Below are 18,071 nucleotides of genomic sequence, written 5' to 3'. Positions count from 1 at the left end.
CACCTGCCTCCCTCTCATTCACACACATGTATTCCGTCTTGTCTCTACTGACCTTCATTCCTCTCCTCTCCAGTGCAAACCTCCACCTCTCCAGATTCTCTTCCACCTGCTCTCTACTCTCACCACAGATTACAATGTCATCTGCAAACATCACGGTCCATGGAGCCTCCTGCCTGACCTCATCTGTCAACCTGTCCATCACCATTGCAAACAAGAAGGGGCTCAAAGCTGATCCCTGATGTAACCCCACCTTCACCTTGAAACCATTTGTCACTCCAACTGCACACCTCACCACTGTCTCACTATCCTCATACATGTCCTGCACCACCCTAACATACTTTTCAGCTACATCTGACTTCCTCATACAGTACCACAGTTCCTCTCTTGGCACCCTATCATCTGCCTTCTCTAGATCCACAAAGACACAATGCAGCTCCTTCTGACCTTCTCTGTACTTCTCTACCAACACTCTCAATGCAAACACTGCATCTGTGGTGCTCTTTCTGGGCATGAAACCAAACTGCTGCTCACTGATCTGAACCTCTCGCCTTAGCCTTGCTTCCACAACTCTTTCCCATACCTTCATGGTGTGGCTCATCAACTTTATACCTCTGTAGTTACTGCAGCTCTGCACATCACCCTTGTTCTTAAAAATGGGGACCAGTACACTGCTTCTCCACTCATCAGGCATCCTCTCACTCTCCAGGATTTTGTTAAACAACCTGGTTAAAAAGTCCACTGCCTTCTCTCCTAAACATCTCCATACCTCCACAGGTCTGTCATCTGGACCAACTGCCTTTCCATTCTTCATCCTTTTTAAAGCTGCCCTCACTTCCACCTTACCAATTCTCTGCACTTCCTGATCCACTATCTCTCCCCCGTTGTCCTCCTCTCTCTCTCGTTTTCCTCATTCATTAGTTCTTCAAAGTCCTCCTTCCATCTACTCAACACTCTCTGTTCACTCACTAGTACATTTCCCTCTCTATCCTTTATCAGCCTAACCTGCTGTACATCCTTTCCAGCTCTATCTCTCTGTTTAGCCAAGCGATACAAGTCCTTTACTCCTTCTTTACTGTCCAGCCTCTCATACAGCTCATCATAGGCCTGAGCCTTTGCCTTTGCCACCATTCTTTTCACTATGCGACCAGCCTCACGGCACTCCTGCCTACTTCCTTCATCTCTCTGGTTATCCCACTTTTTCTTAGCTGCTTTCTTCTGAATACTCTCCTGGACTTCCTCATTCCACCACCAACTTTCCTTGTCTTCTTTCCTCTGACCAGACGAAACACCCAACACATTTTGCCAGTTTCTCTCACCACCTTAGCTGTAGTTTCCCAGTCCTCAGGTAGCTCCTCACTGCCCCCAAGGGCCTGTTGCAATTTTTCCATGAACTGCCTGCAACCATCCTCCTGCTTCAGCTTCCACCATCTAATCTTGGGCTCTGTCTGACAACCAACCTGTGGTGCATATGAACTGACCACATTCAAAATCATGCCATCAACCTCCAACTTCAGGCTCATGATCGTGTCTGACACTCTCTTTACATCCAGAACACTTTTCCCAAGCTGTTCCTTTAGGATTATCCCTACTCCATTTCTCTTCCTCTCTACACCATGATAGAACAGTTTGAATCCACCTCCAATGTTCCTGGCCTTCTTCATTTCCATCTGGTCTCCTGGACACACAGAATATCTCCCTTCCTTCTCTCCATCATGTCTGCAAGCTCTCTGACTTTACCAGTCATTGTCCCTATGTTCAGAGTCCCTACTCTAACCTCCACACTCCTGCCTTTCCTTCTCTCTCGCTGCCGTCTAACCCGCCTTCCTCCTCTCCTCTTTGATGGTCTTCGACCTACAGTAGTCCAATTTCCACTGGCACCCTGCTGGTCAACAGCACCGGAGGCGGTCATTGTTAACCCGGGCCTCGACCGATCCGGTATGGCATCATATTTGTGATCCGCATGATAGTTTTGGCACAAGTTTTACGCCGGATGCCCTTCCTGACGCAACCCTCACCATTTATCCGGGCTTGGGACCAGAAGTACACAGAGTACACCCCTAATGGCTGGTTTATCATGCTTCACTGTGATCATATGCTCAAACCTTCTTTCTCCAAACACGAGCTGAATTATTGCCTGAGAGTTCTATTTTTGTTTCATCTGACCAGAGAACATTGTCATACATTGTCATAAAAGATTTGTTTAAATGCTTGTGGGAAAGATTTAGATGAGCATCGCTGTGGGATATTCTTCTTCTATTCAACAGATTATTTATGCGATTATTTTAACGATTATCCCACTTCGTTCAGACTAGTCTACTCCGACTGGTCTATACATGGACGTATTCTATTATAATTGAGCTATTAGTTGGATTATTGCTGGATTATCAGGCTGCATGTGACCGTGACAATTGAAAGAGAGGATACTGGCTTCAACAAAGTTCAGCTTAAGATTGAAATTTTTACTGAAGAATTCACTTTAAACCTTGTTTTTTCTGTAATGGAGTAGTTGACTTTTTTGTGCTCTGATCTTGGCTATGATCATGTGCTATGTTCTTGATTTTAACTACAGTAACTACTGTAGTTACCAACATGAACAGTGGGGGCAGTATACCACAACATAAGACAAGGCAAGTTTATTTGTATAGCAAGTTTTATACACAGTGGCAATTCAAAGTGCTTTACACAACCCACAACATAAAATAAGGGTTTAAAAAAATTAAATAGTGCTATTAAGTGCAGTAAAAACAAGGGAGTTTATCACATCCCAAAATCAAGCACGTTAGAAAGGCATTTGTAAAGATAGTTAATTAAAAGAAGGTGCAAAGAACATAGCTCATAAATAATAAAACTCAATAATAAAAGACATTTTAACTTAGAGCTAAAAATAAAAGACAAAATAGAACCTAAAATAAGGACTTAAAAGAGAAAGTGCAGTGCTGAACAAAGGCACAAGAAAACAAGGACATTTTCAGTCTGGACTGATTCTGGGCACTAATAACTGAAGGGTCCCACGTGTGATTGGAGAGGGCTTTAAGGTTCATCTATTTCCAGGAGGTCAGCAAATGATTTCAGCAGAAGATGGAACAAACTGTGACCACATCTATTTATGCTGTCTGCTGGAAACAACTGCTCAAATGTTGTGTTGGCTGATAACCTTACGCCATGTCAGGATAAAAGAAAGAAAGAAACCCCTTTTTGGCCTTTGCTGTGTCAGCCCTGAACTGCCCTCTAGTTCATAAAGCTTTTGATTCTCTGCAAAAGTTACATAAAAATATATACAAACAATAAATGTGCATGAATTGAACAGATGCAGAGTGTATAGTAACACATACAAAACCACACAACACCTCGAAACTGTGTGAAGAACATAAAGAACTTTGTTAGAATTTGAGGAAATTCCACATAATGTGTTCTAAGAGCCCGAACATTTGAACCTTTACATTATGTACAATTTTCTTTACATCTTTAAAGCTTTCTATAAATCTCTTCTCAAACATGAACATAGCTACAGGACAGATCACAAAATTTGATGAGCTGTAGTTTTTTGTAGCACTGTAAGCATCGGAGCTGGAGTTTTGATCCAATTGTCACTGTTCAAGGCAATTTAGTTAAATTTAATATAAAAAATTTAGTTTGGGGGTTTCATGCTGGTTGCTCTTGGTTAACAGTCTCCTGGTATTCTTTATCTTTATTTTTTCACAAAGAAATGAGGGAAAAGAGCAATCCAAAATTAATGCTGAATCTAGAGAAAGCTGCCACTGGAGCTTTGTGTGTTCTCCTTAGCACTGGGGCGGTTCTTCTGGGGGCAGCACAGAGCTCTGGGACAGCAGGACAGCCTTGTGACTATTCCCTGTAAGCAGTGTTTGAACGTCTCCCGGAGTGCTGAAGAGGAGAAATAGAAGATGAAGGGGTCCATACAGGCGTTAAAGGTGCTGGTCAGCAATGCGTACACTCTCCAATTTGGACTGTACCAACCAATGAAACCCACCAAGTGGGAAACGCTGAAGGGCATGAAGCAGACGATGAAGACGAGGAGAGTGCCGAGAGCGAGCCCGATCGCCCTGAAACGCTTCTTGGGATTGACGTGGGGCAGTCGGGAGAGGATGAGGATGAAGTTGATGTAGCAGAAGCAGCAGATGATCAAAGGGATGCAGAAAAATACAATGAACAGCTCCAGACGGAAGGGCATGAGGATGGTCATCTGTTCTTCGTTGAAGACCCCATAGCAGGAGTTTTGCTTGAATTCGTTATGAATGGTGGTGTTGGGGGGAGAACAGTACTGAACAATGAAGACAACACTGCAGTGCACTATGGAAATCACCCAGAACATGACGCTTGCCGTCACCGCATGCCGAGGATTCCGCTTGATTTTGTACTTGATGGGGAAGGCCACTCCGAGGTAGCGCTCCACACCAATAGCCGTCAAGAGAAAGGTGCTGTTGTAGATGGTGGTGAAGAAGACGAAAATCGACACTGAACAAAGGAAGTAGCTCATGTTCCATTTCATGTCAGCTGCCTCTTTCAACCGTAAGGGGAGGAAGAAGAGGAAGATCAGGTCCGAGATGTTGAGGCTGAGCAAGAGCACATCAATGGGCTTGGCGTTCTGCTTTACTTTTTGGACAAAGGTGTAGAAGGCCAGCAGGTTGGCAGGAAGGCCTGTGATCAGCGTGATGCCATACACTGCCAGGACCAGGTTACTCATTTCCCTTGTCCACTGCATGGTGCAGGTATGGGTGAGTAATCTGTGGAAATAGCGACATTTTAACTGCATGTCACTTATAACACTTAATACAGGGAAGAAATGATATGAGCATAATTTAGCCTAATAAGTGCAGAGGCTGAGGCATAATGCAGAGTGAAGGTAAGTCTTTAACTAGGATTTGAAAGCTGAGATGAAGACACCAAGGGTCTGTTGGAGCTTCAGATGCCACTCCATTGACTGATCTGCTGTTCATGGAAGAGAGGTGGAACTTGAGGACTGCAAGGACACTATGACTAGAGGATATAAGGCCAGCATGTAACAATTGAGTACCACTGACTAACATTAGGAGGCAAATGGTTAATATGAATGGTAACTGGTTGCCATGGCATGTTGTCGAGGATGAGGGTGATAGGTGTACATCAATTGGTGTGTGTAAAAACTTTAGCTGCAGAATTTTTATTAACAGTTGCTGATGGTAAGAGAGAGAAGGTCAACGAAAAGGGTGTTAAAGTTCTCAGGAACAGGTTTGAAGGCATGAATTACTGAGGTGAAAATTGCAGTACTGACAAGGGCGCAAGTAGGGATTTCAGAGTAGTGGTTCAAGAATAACACCATGGTTCCAAATATGTGAGGTATCTGTATCACTACTCAGATCTGAGCACGTATTTTCTAGGGATTTTAGACCAGGCAGGAGGATTGCTTATTGAGAGCTGAGAATATAAAATGCCATCCTGTGTTTTATTTAACAGGTCTTCATTCTCATATTCTACACTTTAGAATGCACCACCTGATTTTAACGGGAGACAGGTCCAGACTGCAGTTGGACTCTAATTATACAGTCATGTTCTTGTAACATGTATAGAATGCGGTTTGATGTGTATATATGTTACGCATATTGAAAATGTCTGCCTGACCATCACACCTGTCAGTCCAAAATCATGAACATTAATATGGATTTGGCTCCCCCATGCGGCGGCTATAACAGCCCCCACTGTTTTGTTGTGCCCATTCAGTCAAAAGGGCATTTGTGGGGTCAGGCATTGATGTTGGATGAGAGGGCTTGGCTTGCAACTGATGTTCCAGTTCATTGAACAGCCCCAGACCATTTGTCCCTCCTCCACCAAACTGCACTGTGGACACTGCGTGCAGGTAGGTAGCATTCTCCTGGCTTCCACCAAACCAATTTTGTCCATCACACTGCCAGTTGCATTCCAGTGAAGCATGATTAAGAGTCCAGTGGTGGAGTACTCTACACTATTCCAGCCGACGCTTGGCATTGCACATGATGTTCTTAGGCTTGTTTGTAGCTGCTCAGACAAGGAAACCCATTTCATGACGGTTCTTGCGCTGATGTTGCTTCCAGGGGCAGTTTGGGACACTGAAGTGTGATGTAACAATAGATGTGGTGCGTGCTTTAGCACTCGGCAGCCCTGAGCTGTGAGGTGACTTGGTTTGGCACTTTGCAGCTGAGCTGTTATTGCTCATAAATGCTTCTTTTTAACCATAACCACACTTTTTGTTGACCAGATGTAGCAGGGCACAACTTTCACAAACTGACTTGTGCCAAAGGTGTGACATCCTATGACAGTGACACATTTAAAGTCAGCAAGATCTTCAGTAGGACCTGCTCTACTGCCAGTGTTTGTCTATGGAGATTGCAAGGCAACGTGCTTGATTCTATAGATTTGTTAGCAATAGGTGTGGCTGAAAAACCTGAATTCCATAATTAGGGGTTGTCTTTCAGTGTGAGTGCTGCCATCACATGGCACATATGCCACAAACACTATTACATCACCGCACCATGACAAACAGTAGCTTTTGAAGTTGAGCTGGTGGTGAGGTGGTCAATGCAACGCAATCTGAGGGATCAAAGCTTGCAGACATGCAGTTGTGTCTATTGGCTTTTCCCTTCACACAGATTTCTCTGGATATCCTGAATTTTTTGGTGATACAATGCACTGTAGATTGTAAAATACAAATCCTTGCAGTCGCTCCACTGTCTGGATGACTTGCTGATTTTCCTGTAAAGTGATGAGTCTCAACCCGTCGCTCATGAAGGACTAGGCTGGTCCTGGACGCTCCTTTTCCCCACAGAAATGATTGCAACATTTGTTTAAGATGTTTTCTGAACATTTCACAACATTCCTACACAGTCAGAAAAGGATGTACTGTAGATGTGAAGTTTTGTTAATCAAGGTACAAACAATGTAAATGTACCCTCAAAATTAGGACTATGACCTGAAGGTCCAAATGTGTACCTTGTAGGTTTTTCCCAGGTATGTATTCATACATTTTAATAACCGAAAGTTTTGAAACATTAAAAAAAAGCTAATGCAGGATGTTTTAATCCTCCCAGTGACCTCAGGTGGCCACTGCTGATCAGCACTTTACAGATATTACCAACTGCAGCTGTTTGCACCTGAATAGTGTCTGTATATTTTCATGAGCAGAAGTAGAAATATTCAGTACAGGAATTTGGCCATCATGTTTCAAATCATATATGTTATATATATATATATATAAAATGTTCATTAAATTATTAAATTACTTCTTAAGACTTCATTATTTAAATGCATTAGTCTATCAGCATCAGCAGTTAAAGAGATTCTGTACTATCGGTCCAGTGAACAGATAAATACATTCAATATATCCACTTCCAAATGTTTAGACAGCCCACTTGGCTATTTGGGCTTTTCTAGGATGCTGTACTTTGGTTTTCTGCCCCAGGCAACTTTTCCACAAAAACTCAACATTATTCATAAATTTAGGTCAAGAAATCTGCTACTTAGTTAAAAATGCAGAAATAAAAGTGCGAAGAAGTTCGTTCTTACCCGCAGCCAGTCAGCGATGCAAATGGCCAAGATGTGACCTCACTGCTGCTTTTGGTGATGCTGCAATAACCTGTGGACTTGTTTAGGAAAGATGAAACCAGTTTGTTTTTTTCTCACAACTTCAGACATCGTTAGATTTCAGTGAATTCCACTGAAGTTTCTAAATTTCTGCATTATTCAGTGTTTGAGACGTGATGTGAAATTTTCTAACTCAATTTTCTTCACAGTGGTGGTGATGGAAACCAGGTTTTGCCATGTCTATAGCACAAATATAGAGATTTTATTTCTGCAGGATCATCAGTGTACCTACACGTGTCTTCTGAGTTTTTAAATTTAATGTTAATGATGTTCTCCCTGTGTCTGCGTGGGGTTCCTCCGGGTTCTCCGGTTTCCTCCCACAGTCCAAACACATGCAGTCAGGCCAGTTGGACATGATAAATTGCCCCTGGGTGTGAGTGACTGTCTGTGTCTGTCTGTCTGCCCTGCGATGGACTGGCGACCTGTCCAGGGTGTATCCTGCCTTCCGCCCGAAGACTGCTGGGATAGGCTCCAGCACCCCCCGCGACCCTGACGGAGAAGCGGCTTAGAAAATGGATGGATGGATGGATGGATGTTAATGATGGTTAAATGGAGATAAATCTATAAAAATATAAGCTTTTCTAGGGAACTCTATTGCCTCAAAACACTCTATACCATGAATGGATTTTAAAATATACATTTTAAGGCCATATGTATTAAAAGCCCTGCGGAGGTGGACGTCTGGTTCCTATCACCACCACTGTAAACAAGTTTCTCTAGATCAGAGCATTTCAAACCAAGCTGCTCTAAATGACATATTAACCTTTTACTTATACAGACATTTGGAAAAATCAATGGAATCTCACCTTAAGGTGGAAATATATTTATTATATCATGTAATAGCTTAACATAACTGGAGTCACTAGAGAGAAAAAGTGGATGTGCACTGATGGTTAATAAACTTAGTACATTCATATTTGTTCAGATTTGTTTACTTTCAACTGTATAATTAGTTTCATAATGTTCCATAATTACATCACATTTACATAAATATATTTTGTCATTGATTACTGATTACCTCTTTAAAAAGTAAACAAGATAATCATTACTTAATAAAAGGCAAGCAAACTGGACTATTTCATAAAACAACATATGTGACCCATTTATAAAAGTCATGAAATGGTTTAGTGAAGATAATTTGGTGTTCAAATAAGGCAGTTTGGAGCTGGTAGAACCACAGAGGACATAAGAGAGACGTTAGCAACTGCTATTGTGTCTCAAATAATTATTGAGCCCATGTTTTGCTAAATGGCCAAAAGTAAGTGAAGCCCATGCGATTATTTCAAACAAAAATGACAAATTTGTTCCCCTCCACCCCCAGGCAATTTTCAACAAAAACTCTACATTATTTATAAACTTAAGTCATTAAATTCGCTATTTGCACAGGCAATTAGGCCTCAAATACATAATATGGTCAAAAGTATGTGGACACCTGACCATCACACCTATACACATTTTTTGGGTATATAAGATATGGAGTTGACTCCCTTTACAACTGGATCACCTTCCACTTCTGTTCAAGCATTTAGTCAATAGAGCATTTGTGAGCCATGTTGTGAGAACATCTGGCTTGTAATCAACGTTCTAATTCATCCCAAAGGTGTTCAGTGAGGGGCACAGTAATAGCGAAACAGGATCTAAGGGGCCTAAAAAACAGCTGCAGCCCATTATCCCTCCTCCACCAAACTTTACTGCTAACACTGCTAATGCATTCTGGGAGCATTCTCCTGGCATCTGCCAAACCCAGATTCATCCATCAGACTGCCAGATAGTGAAGCATGATTTCCACTGCTTCAGCGTTCAGTGGTGGGGTGCTATTCATCACTCTAGGCACTGTGCATACTGATCTTAGGCTTCTATATGGCTGCTCAGCCACAGAATCCCATTTCATGAAGCTCCTGACACAGTTCTTGAGTGCTTCAGCAGTCAGCTGCCCTGCTTTGTGTTTATGTAACTTCCACTTTGTGGTATAGCTGTTATTTCTTGTAAATGCTTCCTTTTTGCCGTAATAGCACTTACATTTTACCAGGGCAGATCTAGCGGGAAAGAAATTTCACAAACCAGCTTGTGGTAAAGGTTGCATCCTAGAACAGTGACATATTTAAAGTCACCAAGTCCTTCAGTGAGACCCATTCTACTGCAAATGCTTGCCTATGGAGATTGCATGGCTATGTGCTTGATGTGCTTGGATGCATCATTATATAATTCCAAATGCATTAGTCTAACAGAATCAGCAGTCAGTTGTCAGTCTAATGAACAGATTCATTAGGTCCACTTCCAGTAGTATTGTTTTAGAATTGTTTGCTTCAGGTGAAAGTACAGACAGCCCACTTAGCTAACTTGGTTCCCTTATAATTATCATATTGTATTAGTTTTGATCATTTCACACTGATATGATCAAAATTGATATCATATTCTTTGTATTTCAGAATCTGCAGGAAGAGAATTTATTTTTAATGCAAAGATACTTTAATGAATTTACACTGATACATTGAGATTATGTTCTAGGATGCTGTGCACCCCCTATGTATATATATATATATATATATATATATATATATATATATACATATAATAAACTTTGAAATTTGCAATTTGTACAGTAAACCATTAACAGTAAACCATTAACAGAAATGAAGGTGTGAAGGGTTCATTCTTGCCAGTCAGTGATGCAAATGGCTGAGATGTGACCTCAATAGCACTTTTTAGTAATGGTGCCATTACCACGCTCAGGAAATGGTTTTTCAGAACTTTATTAGGTTTCACTGCAGATGGTATTAGATAGGCACTCTGTGACTAAGTGTCTGGTGAAGAAGATGTTCAGGTATGAAGAAACTTTGGTTTTTGGATTACATACTTTTAGCATTCACCATGTGGCCTATATACTACATGTTGGAACACAATATGTTGGAACACTAGATGTTGGAACATTGCTGTGAGGATTCGATAGCATTCAGATACAAGAGCATTAGTGAGGTCAGGTACTGATGTTGGATGATCAGTTATGGATCACTCCAGCTCATTCCAAAGTTATTAGATGGAATTTCAACATTCCAGGAAACAGTTCCACTGCTCCACAGCCCAATGCTGGGGGGCTTTATATTTGTCCTGAATATTTATCGCTGGGACTTCAGTCAAATTGTGTAATGGAGTTGGTACTGTACTGTATAGTCTGTAGACTGACTGAGATAGGATTCAGGTACAGATGGGCTTTTGGGTATGTTTACGCTTTTACAGGGTGATTTTATCTCCATCTTGATTGGCCATGTTGTTGTTTTTGCAATCGAAATGATTGGCCGACATGCATCGTGCAAAACTGGATAAATGACCCTGCATGTCTAACGTGGTGGGTTCCATTTTTTCGGCTCTGCCCAGTGAAAATCTGTGTCTTTCGATCTGTGAATTTTCATTCATTCCGTGTTCAGTATGAAAGCAGCTTAAACCTCTGTGTTGCATGTGTTTACAGTAAGAGCCTTTAACAAGGTAAAATCACACGGCTCTCACATCTTAATGCTTTCATAAGTCAGGGCTGCTGCTGCTGTCGCAGGTCACGGACAGGCTTTATCCTGAGTAGAACCGTATAAATGATCCTTGATGGTCTGTTTTTACCTGCTGAAGCACTAAAGACTGTGGCTGTGTGAACGGCGAGCCTTGAGGTCTTTACAGTAAAGCAAAAGTGGACTGGGGCCACTTTGTTTTCACAATGGACAAATCAATCAAACAACATCTTCATCTTTGGGGCCGTTTAGAGGGGTCTGAGTTTGTTTGTCGTGTTCACAAATGCACAGAAAACCATGATTTATTCCACTTCAGAATACATAACCATATTAAAACACTTCCCAAATCCAAAGTTATGGATGTTTTTGAGAAGTCTCTCAACCTTTTTCCTGGCCTGGGTGGTAGAAATTCATCTCTCTCCTCTGTACACTAGGAGACCGTGAGCATCTGCACTAGGAAAGCATCACTTTATATTCACATACGCACAATATTATCAACACATCATATGACTGTGACTCGAACATCTGGGTTCATAGAAAATACAACTCACTAAATAGTGAGGAATTATCACAGGAATTCTACTGCCGTCCAGATGTGTGTTTTATAATTGAGGACACGTCCCCTGTTAGACTAATCCAACAAACCATTTGCTGTAAATGTTAATACTACAACATTCTCCACTAAGGAAATCAATGACATCTACCAGATGAAAAGAAGTACTAAACTGTTCAGACAGATGGATTATGGATAGAAACATGATAAATTCTCTTCGTCATGCATATTCAATTGTGGAAAGATCACACAAAGTGTGGGAGGATTGTGCAAAACTGGATGGAGGTACAGGAAGTGCTAAAGAGCTAAAAACAGCAATTCAAGTTATGATGATGATTCACTGATATCTGTGCACAAGATTATGTGCAACATTTTCCAAAAGTGTCACTATAATATCAGTTCCCTGTGAGTGCTGATGTACTAATATAGGCTAAAAAAAATTATATAAACAAAAAATCCAGACTTACTCTGCTCCGCTTTGAGCTTCAGCTCAGCTATAGCTGCTTTTCTCACATCTCCAGCAGGAAACGTTTCAGAAGTAGAGCAGTTTCTTGTAAAACGTCTCTCAACATTACATTTTTTACGAGGCTGAAGTCGCTTCTCATTCGCCAGCTTCTTGTTTAAATTTTCCTGTTCCACCTTAAATGGTGCCTGAGGCCCGAGAATGGACCTGCTGCATCATTTAAGGTGGGAGAGGGAAATCTGAAGAAGTCAACTTCAGCTTTGTGACTTTTTAGTGTTTGACAGTTTCTCACTGATTAAACGTGTCAGGAAACCAGCTGAAGGGATTAGAAACGCAACTCAGTCCATTCGTCTCCAAATTATCGACGTCCGTCTTAAATCTCTCTCTTTGCCATTTCGTAGCTACTAGCTGGGCGAGGCTGTCGTCTGTGTTGCTATGGTGACCAGCCGTCTGCGCTGATCTTCAGGGTTAAAGGGTGAATCAGCAGTTCTACATTAACTCCAGCGTTTAAGACCATTTACTGTTAAACTGTGTTGAAGGATCAGCAGAGCTTTATTTTACTGTAGAGGAGGATTATTTTATTATTACCTACTGATCTGATTCAGCTGTGGAGCCGCGACAGGGCAGTGAAAGAGCCGCATGTTGCCGACCACTTGGTCCAGTCTGTCACTTTTTCTTCACTATGTTTATTGTTTTGGTGCCTGTCTCCCCCCCGAGCCTGCATGCAGTCTGTATCCCCACCCCTCTCATTAGTCCCAGTTGTTTCTTGGCTGTTCCCTGTGTTTTCTCAGGGCTCTTTGGCTGTGCTTGGCTCAGTGTTTTACTCCTGTGCATGTCCCATATCTTTACCTGCTTCGGCTAATCGGATTCTACACTGTGTAAAATCTGATGTTAGTCAAAATAAGTCTGCCTCATCACGTCAACGCTGCACCAACACATTTGATCCAAATAATCATCGCATTAGCAACTACTCACTGAGTTGGAGTGGGCGTGTTAAACAGGGGAAACATCAACACATGCAGAGCAATGCACACTGAAAAATTCAGTCGGGTCATCTTGAAAATTAAATTCACCCTTTGCATAGTTTTTTTAAAATTCTCACAACTTACAGTTTTTATCTAAACTAAGTTAGGTCTACAGTAAGTTACAGTAAGTTAGGTCTACAAAATACACTTTGTCAAGCCTACTTAAACAAACACTCCCCTCAGGAACTGATCTTTACATTCTTTCCTAAACACAGAAATTCAAAGCAGTTTATGGCTTCTAAGTGGTACAGATGTTTATATGCCTAACCATAACAAGCATCTGCAATCAGGAGGCTGAGTGGAGGAAGCCCAAGCTGGGGGCACTGTTTGATAAGGGGGGAGTCGTAACCTGTGGGCAGGGAAATTGCAATCGCTAAATTTGCGGAGGAAGCCATAAACACATTCAGTCCTATTTAAAACATTTCTTTTATGTAAATGTGTTAAAACTGTATTGATTATAGTTTTTATTTGGATATTACAGACTCTTTAACACAGTTGGGGGCACTCATAATGCATTTTTGTCTGAACAATGCACAGCACTTTTATTTCCTTTGGGGTTCATGCTGGGTTTTTTTTAATGCATTTATTGTTGCTAAGCAACAATAGCACTGTAATCAGCTAACAAAAGCTAAGAAAGCCAGCAAATACAGGATTCTTAATTCAGGGAAGTGGTCACTGAGTCCCCACCACTGGAAAAACAGGATGCATGGAATTCTTCGCACAAATACAGCTGTGCAGGTCACAACAATACATGACTACCCTTAATAACCTTGAAAAAAGCAACACCTCAAAAAGGTGCATACAGGGTAAGACCACCCACATGGTACCCCATTTACATACATAGCTATGTTATTATTGAATATTTGTTAGTGGATCCAAAGTATTCTTTTAACGCAGTCCTGTTTCTCTTCTAATTCATACACATTTGTGATCGATATGCAGTGTCCACCTTGTCCTCATTACCAAGCAGGTCAGCCCAGCTACAGGAAATAGGGCTAACGAGCTGCCAGTCCACTGGGATTCCTGATAAACACTACAAAAAGGCACATAACAAAACGCGAGCCAGAATACAAACAAATGTCTGCTGTTTGTGGGACTGCACTCTGGGAGGTAGAGGGAGTCTGAACATTCCAATCAACTCATTAATAGTTATTAAACATGCACCAACTGAACCCACTGCAATGCCACAGTCCATGAGGGGTTTGCATACAAGCCCAGACTGGCCTTTCTGCCTTTGTGGAGAAATCTGTGTACAAATTAGTTTCACTCATAGAAAAGTGCATTAGCAATAGTTAATATCCCTCTTTTCATGCTTTTTAAATGATATATTGTGTTTCAACAGCTGTAGAGACTAACGTATTAAATTATTATAATTGTATATGTTTAACTGGGTCATTGATACACATAAAATCACAAGAAAAAAACCTTTATTTCATAAACAGACACTCCGTACTGAAACTTGGAATAAATATGGTAATTGTTTGTGTTTGCTGTAGATATGACCGTGTCTAGATAACCAGCTACTTCGGCTTGTTGTCCTCATGATGGGTCAATTCTGTCATATGAGTAATCAATTCTCTCCACTGTAATGAAGATTTGAAGACAGTTACTGCAGGTATATGTCTACAGTAACCTCAGCTGGGCCGTAAAATACCGACAACATTGTATGAAGAAAACACAACATCTGTACTTTAAAGAGGACTCACTCCACAAAAGAGCACTCATTAGTTTTTATAGAACCATTAAGAGTGGCGTGATGACTGGAGCAGTCCTCCTGGCGTGATGACTGGAGCAGTCCTCCTGGCGTGATGACTGGAGCAGTCCTCCTGGCGTGATGACTGGAGCAGTCCTCCTGGCGTGATGACTGGAGCAGTCCTCCTTGCGTGATGACTGGAGCAGTCCTCCTGGCGTGATGACTGGAGCAGTCCTCCTTGCGTGATGACTGGAGCAGTCCTCCTGGCGTGATGACTGGAGCAGTCCTCCTGGCGTGATGACTGGAGCAGTCCTCCTGGCGTGATGACTGGAGCAGTCCTCCTGGCGTGATGACTGGAGCAGTCCTCCTTGCGTGATGACTGGAGCAGTCCTCCTGGCGTGATGACTGGAGCAGTCCTCCTGGCGTGATGACTGGAGCAGTCCTCCTTGCGTGATGACTGGAGCAGTCCTCCTGGCGTGATGACTGGAGCAGTCCTCCTGGCGTGATGACTGGAGCAGTCCTCCTTGCGTGATGACTGGAGCAGTCCTCCTGGCGTGATGACTGGAGCAGTCCTCCTTGCGTGATGACTGGAGCAGTCCTCCTGGCGTGATGACTGGAGCAGTCCTCCTGGCGTGATGACTGGAGCAGTCCTCCTGGCGTGATGACTGGAGCAGTCCTCCTTGCGTGATGACTGGAGCAGTCCTCCTGGCGTGATGACTGGAGCAGTCCTCCTTGCGTGATGACTGGAGCAGTCCTCCTGGCGTGATGACTGGAGCAGTCCTCCTGGCGTGATGACTGGAGCAGTCCTCCTTGCGTGATGACTGGAGCAGTCCTCCTTGCGTGATGACTGGAGCAGTCCTCCTGGCGTGATGACTGGAGCAGTCCTCCTGGCGTGATGACTGGAGCAGTCCTCCTGGCGTGATGACTGGAGCAGTCCTCCTGGCGTGATGACTGGAGCAGTCCTCCTGGCGTGATGACTGGAGCAGTCCTCCTGGCGTGATGACTGGAGCAATCCTCCTGGCGTGATGACTGGAGCAGTCCTCCTGGCGTGATGACTGGAGCAGTCCTGGCGTGATGACTGGAGCAGTCCTCCTGGCGTGATGACTGGAGCAGTCCTGGCGTGATGACTGGAGCAGTCCTACAGGGTCATCGATGTAGAACCTTTTTAGGATGTGTTTTGGCATCAAATTAAAAATGTTGTCTTTGCACTATTTTCAATTAAATATAAGGTTTAAATAATTTACACATCGCTTCATTCAGTTTTACAGTTTAAGACAAGAGAGACTTTTATTATCCCACTGGGGGAAATTTGCATTTTTACAGCAGGTAAAGAGCAGTAAGCAGACAAAGATGTGCATCATACAAAATACAAAATATAAGATACACTATAGAAATAAATAGATAGACAAGGCGTCTGTTAGCAGAAAAATATAAAAAAATAAAAATAGAATTAAGAAACTATAAAAAATTACAGTTTACACATGCAGTTGTGTGGATATTGCACATTTCTGAGCAGGTAATGACTGGATATCACGCAGATATTATAGATATTGCACAGTAATGTTTATAGATATTTCACAGAACTTGCGTATGTATTGCACTTGTACCATTCAGCAGCAGATATCACACATTAATTAGAGGTAGGATAAGATACAGGACTATGTGGTGAGCTCGTGATGGAGTGCACTATGATAGAGTGAGGTGTGAGCCCATAGTGTGTTTATGATGGAGAGTGTCTGAGTCTCTGCTTGGGGAGGTTCTGGTTGTAGAGCCGACCGGCCGTGGGGAGAAAGGAGCTGCGGCATCTCTCCTTTCCACATCGCAGGTGGAGGAGCCGGTCACTGAAGGAGCTGCCCAGTCCACCTGTAGTGGGTGAGAGGGGTTGTCCATTATGGATGCAAGCTTGGCCAACATCCTCCTCTCCCCCACCTCCCCCACTGGGTCCAGCGCACAGCCCAGGACAGAACCAGCCTTCCTGATAAGCTTGTCCAGTTTCTTCCTGTCTGCTGCTGTAATGCCACCTCCCCAGCAGACGATGCCATAGAAGATGGCTGATGCCACCACAGAGTCATACAAAGAGTGGAGAAGTCCACCCTGTGTTCCAGAGGACCGGAGCCTCCTCAGCAGGTGGAGTCTGCTCTGGCCTTTCTTATACAGGGCGTGTGTTGCCAGACCAGTCCAGTTTGTTGTTTGGATGACCACCCAGGTACTTGTAGGTCTTGACAATCTCAATGTCCCTTCCCTGGATGTTCACTGAAGTGGGTGAGGAGAATTCAGTCCTGTGGAAATCCACCACCAGCTCTTTGGGTTTAGCCGTGTTGATCTGGAGGCAGTTCTGCTGGCACCAGTCCACAAAATTCCTTTTGCACAGCGTCTTAACTTTTTTTGGAAAAGGGTGGCATAAAACCATTAATACACACTGAAAGACTTTTCCACTATATCATTTAATATATATTTACCTATTTATTCTACTTTATTTACACATTTTTACATAATATAATTAAAACATGTTCCACTGTTTATATAAATATCTCCACTTTCGGTTTTGACATAATTAAATGCTGAAATGCCTCTTTCTCTTAAATTTTATGGTGAATTGACCAACAGAAACAGCCTAAAATGCTTCTGGTTCCATTGACTTACATGAAAATCAAAGTATGTTTTGTCCTTCTCCTGTAAGGTCATTATTTTGGAGATGCAAGGTTTTGTTCTGACAGCAGCGACATCTTCATATATTTATTTAAGCATTGTGTTAGAATTGGTGTAAATAGCAAATCTTGAAGTTGAACTTGTATTTGATAAGGTGGCTTTCTAGTGTTCATTTTTGTCTTGGTTCTGGATTAACTAGCTAAATTAATTATATCAATAGCAATAATTATTTTAATACTAGCAATAATAACTTCAAAACAACAACTCAAAAATTCCTCTCAGCAGCTTTGCAGATTCTCAGAAGCTCCTCAAAACTTGAAGATCAAAGAACCTCAGAAGGGGGTTTTGCTTGTGTTTAAACTGGAAAATGTTACTTGACACAGGATGTGAGTGAGCATAAACAAAAGGTGGCTATGCTTATATTTATCATTTCCTATTTAACCCAGGCATATACTACCATCAAGGCCTTTACCCTAAATGCATGCATGAGCCTTACGCTTAATAACACCACGTTTTGGCCTTTAACCTTCTTCATATTAAAAAGAGAATCATGAAATATAATATCTCATAATAATAATAA

General features: G+C 42.3%; 1 protein-coding gene across 1 annotated transcript; it reads right to left on the bottom strand.

Annotated features, from left to right (window-relative positions):
- Positions 1 to 2,618: 2,618 nt before the first annotated feature.
- LOC108442748 (free fatty acid receptor 2-like) lies at positions 2,619 to 7,565 on the bottom strand. The gene is made up of 2 exons (XM_017722932.2): positions 7,534 to 7,565; positions 2,619 to 4,742 (listed from the first exon to the last, which is right to left on the bottom strand). Exon 2 carries the CDS (start codon positions 4,718 to 4,720, stop codon positions 3,743 to 3,745), a length of 978 nt encoding a protein of 325 aa, XP_017578421.1. The 5' UTR covers positions 4,721 to 4,742; positions 7,534 to 7,565; the 3' UTR covers positions 2,619 to 3,742.
- Positions 7,566 to 18,071: the final 10,506 nt, after the last annotated feature.

The sequence above is a fragment of the Pygocentrus nattereri genome, chromosome 24 (genome assembly GCF_015220715.1).
Source record: "Pygocentrus nattereri isolate fPygNat1 chromosome 24, fPygNat1.pri, whole genome shotgun sequence".
NCBI classification, from domain to species: domain Eukaryota; kingdom Metazoa; phylum Chordata; class Actinopteri; order Characiformes; family Serrasalmidae; genus Pygocentrus; species Pygocentrus nattereri.
The sequence above is the reverse complement of the archived record's forward strand: the minus strand, read 5'-3'. Positions and strand labels throughout refer to the sequence as shown.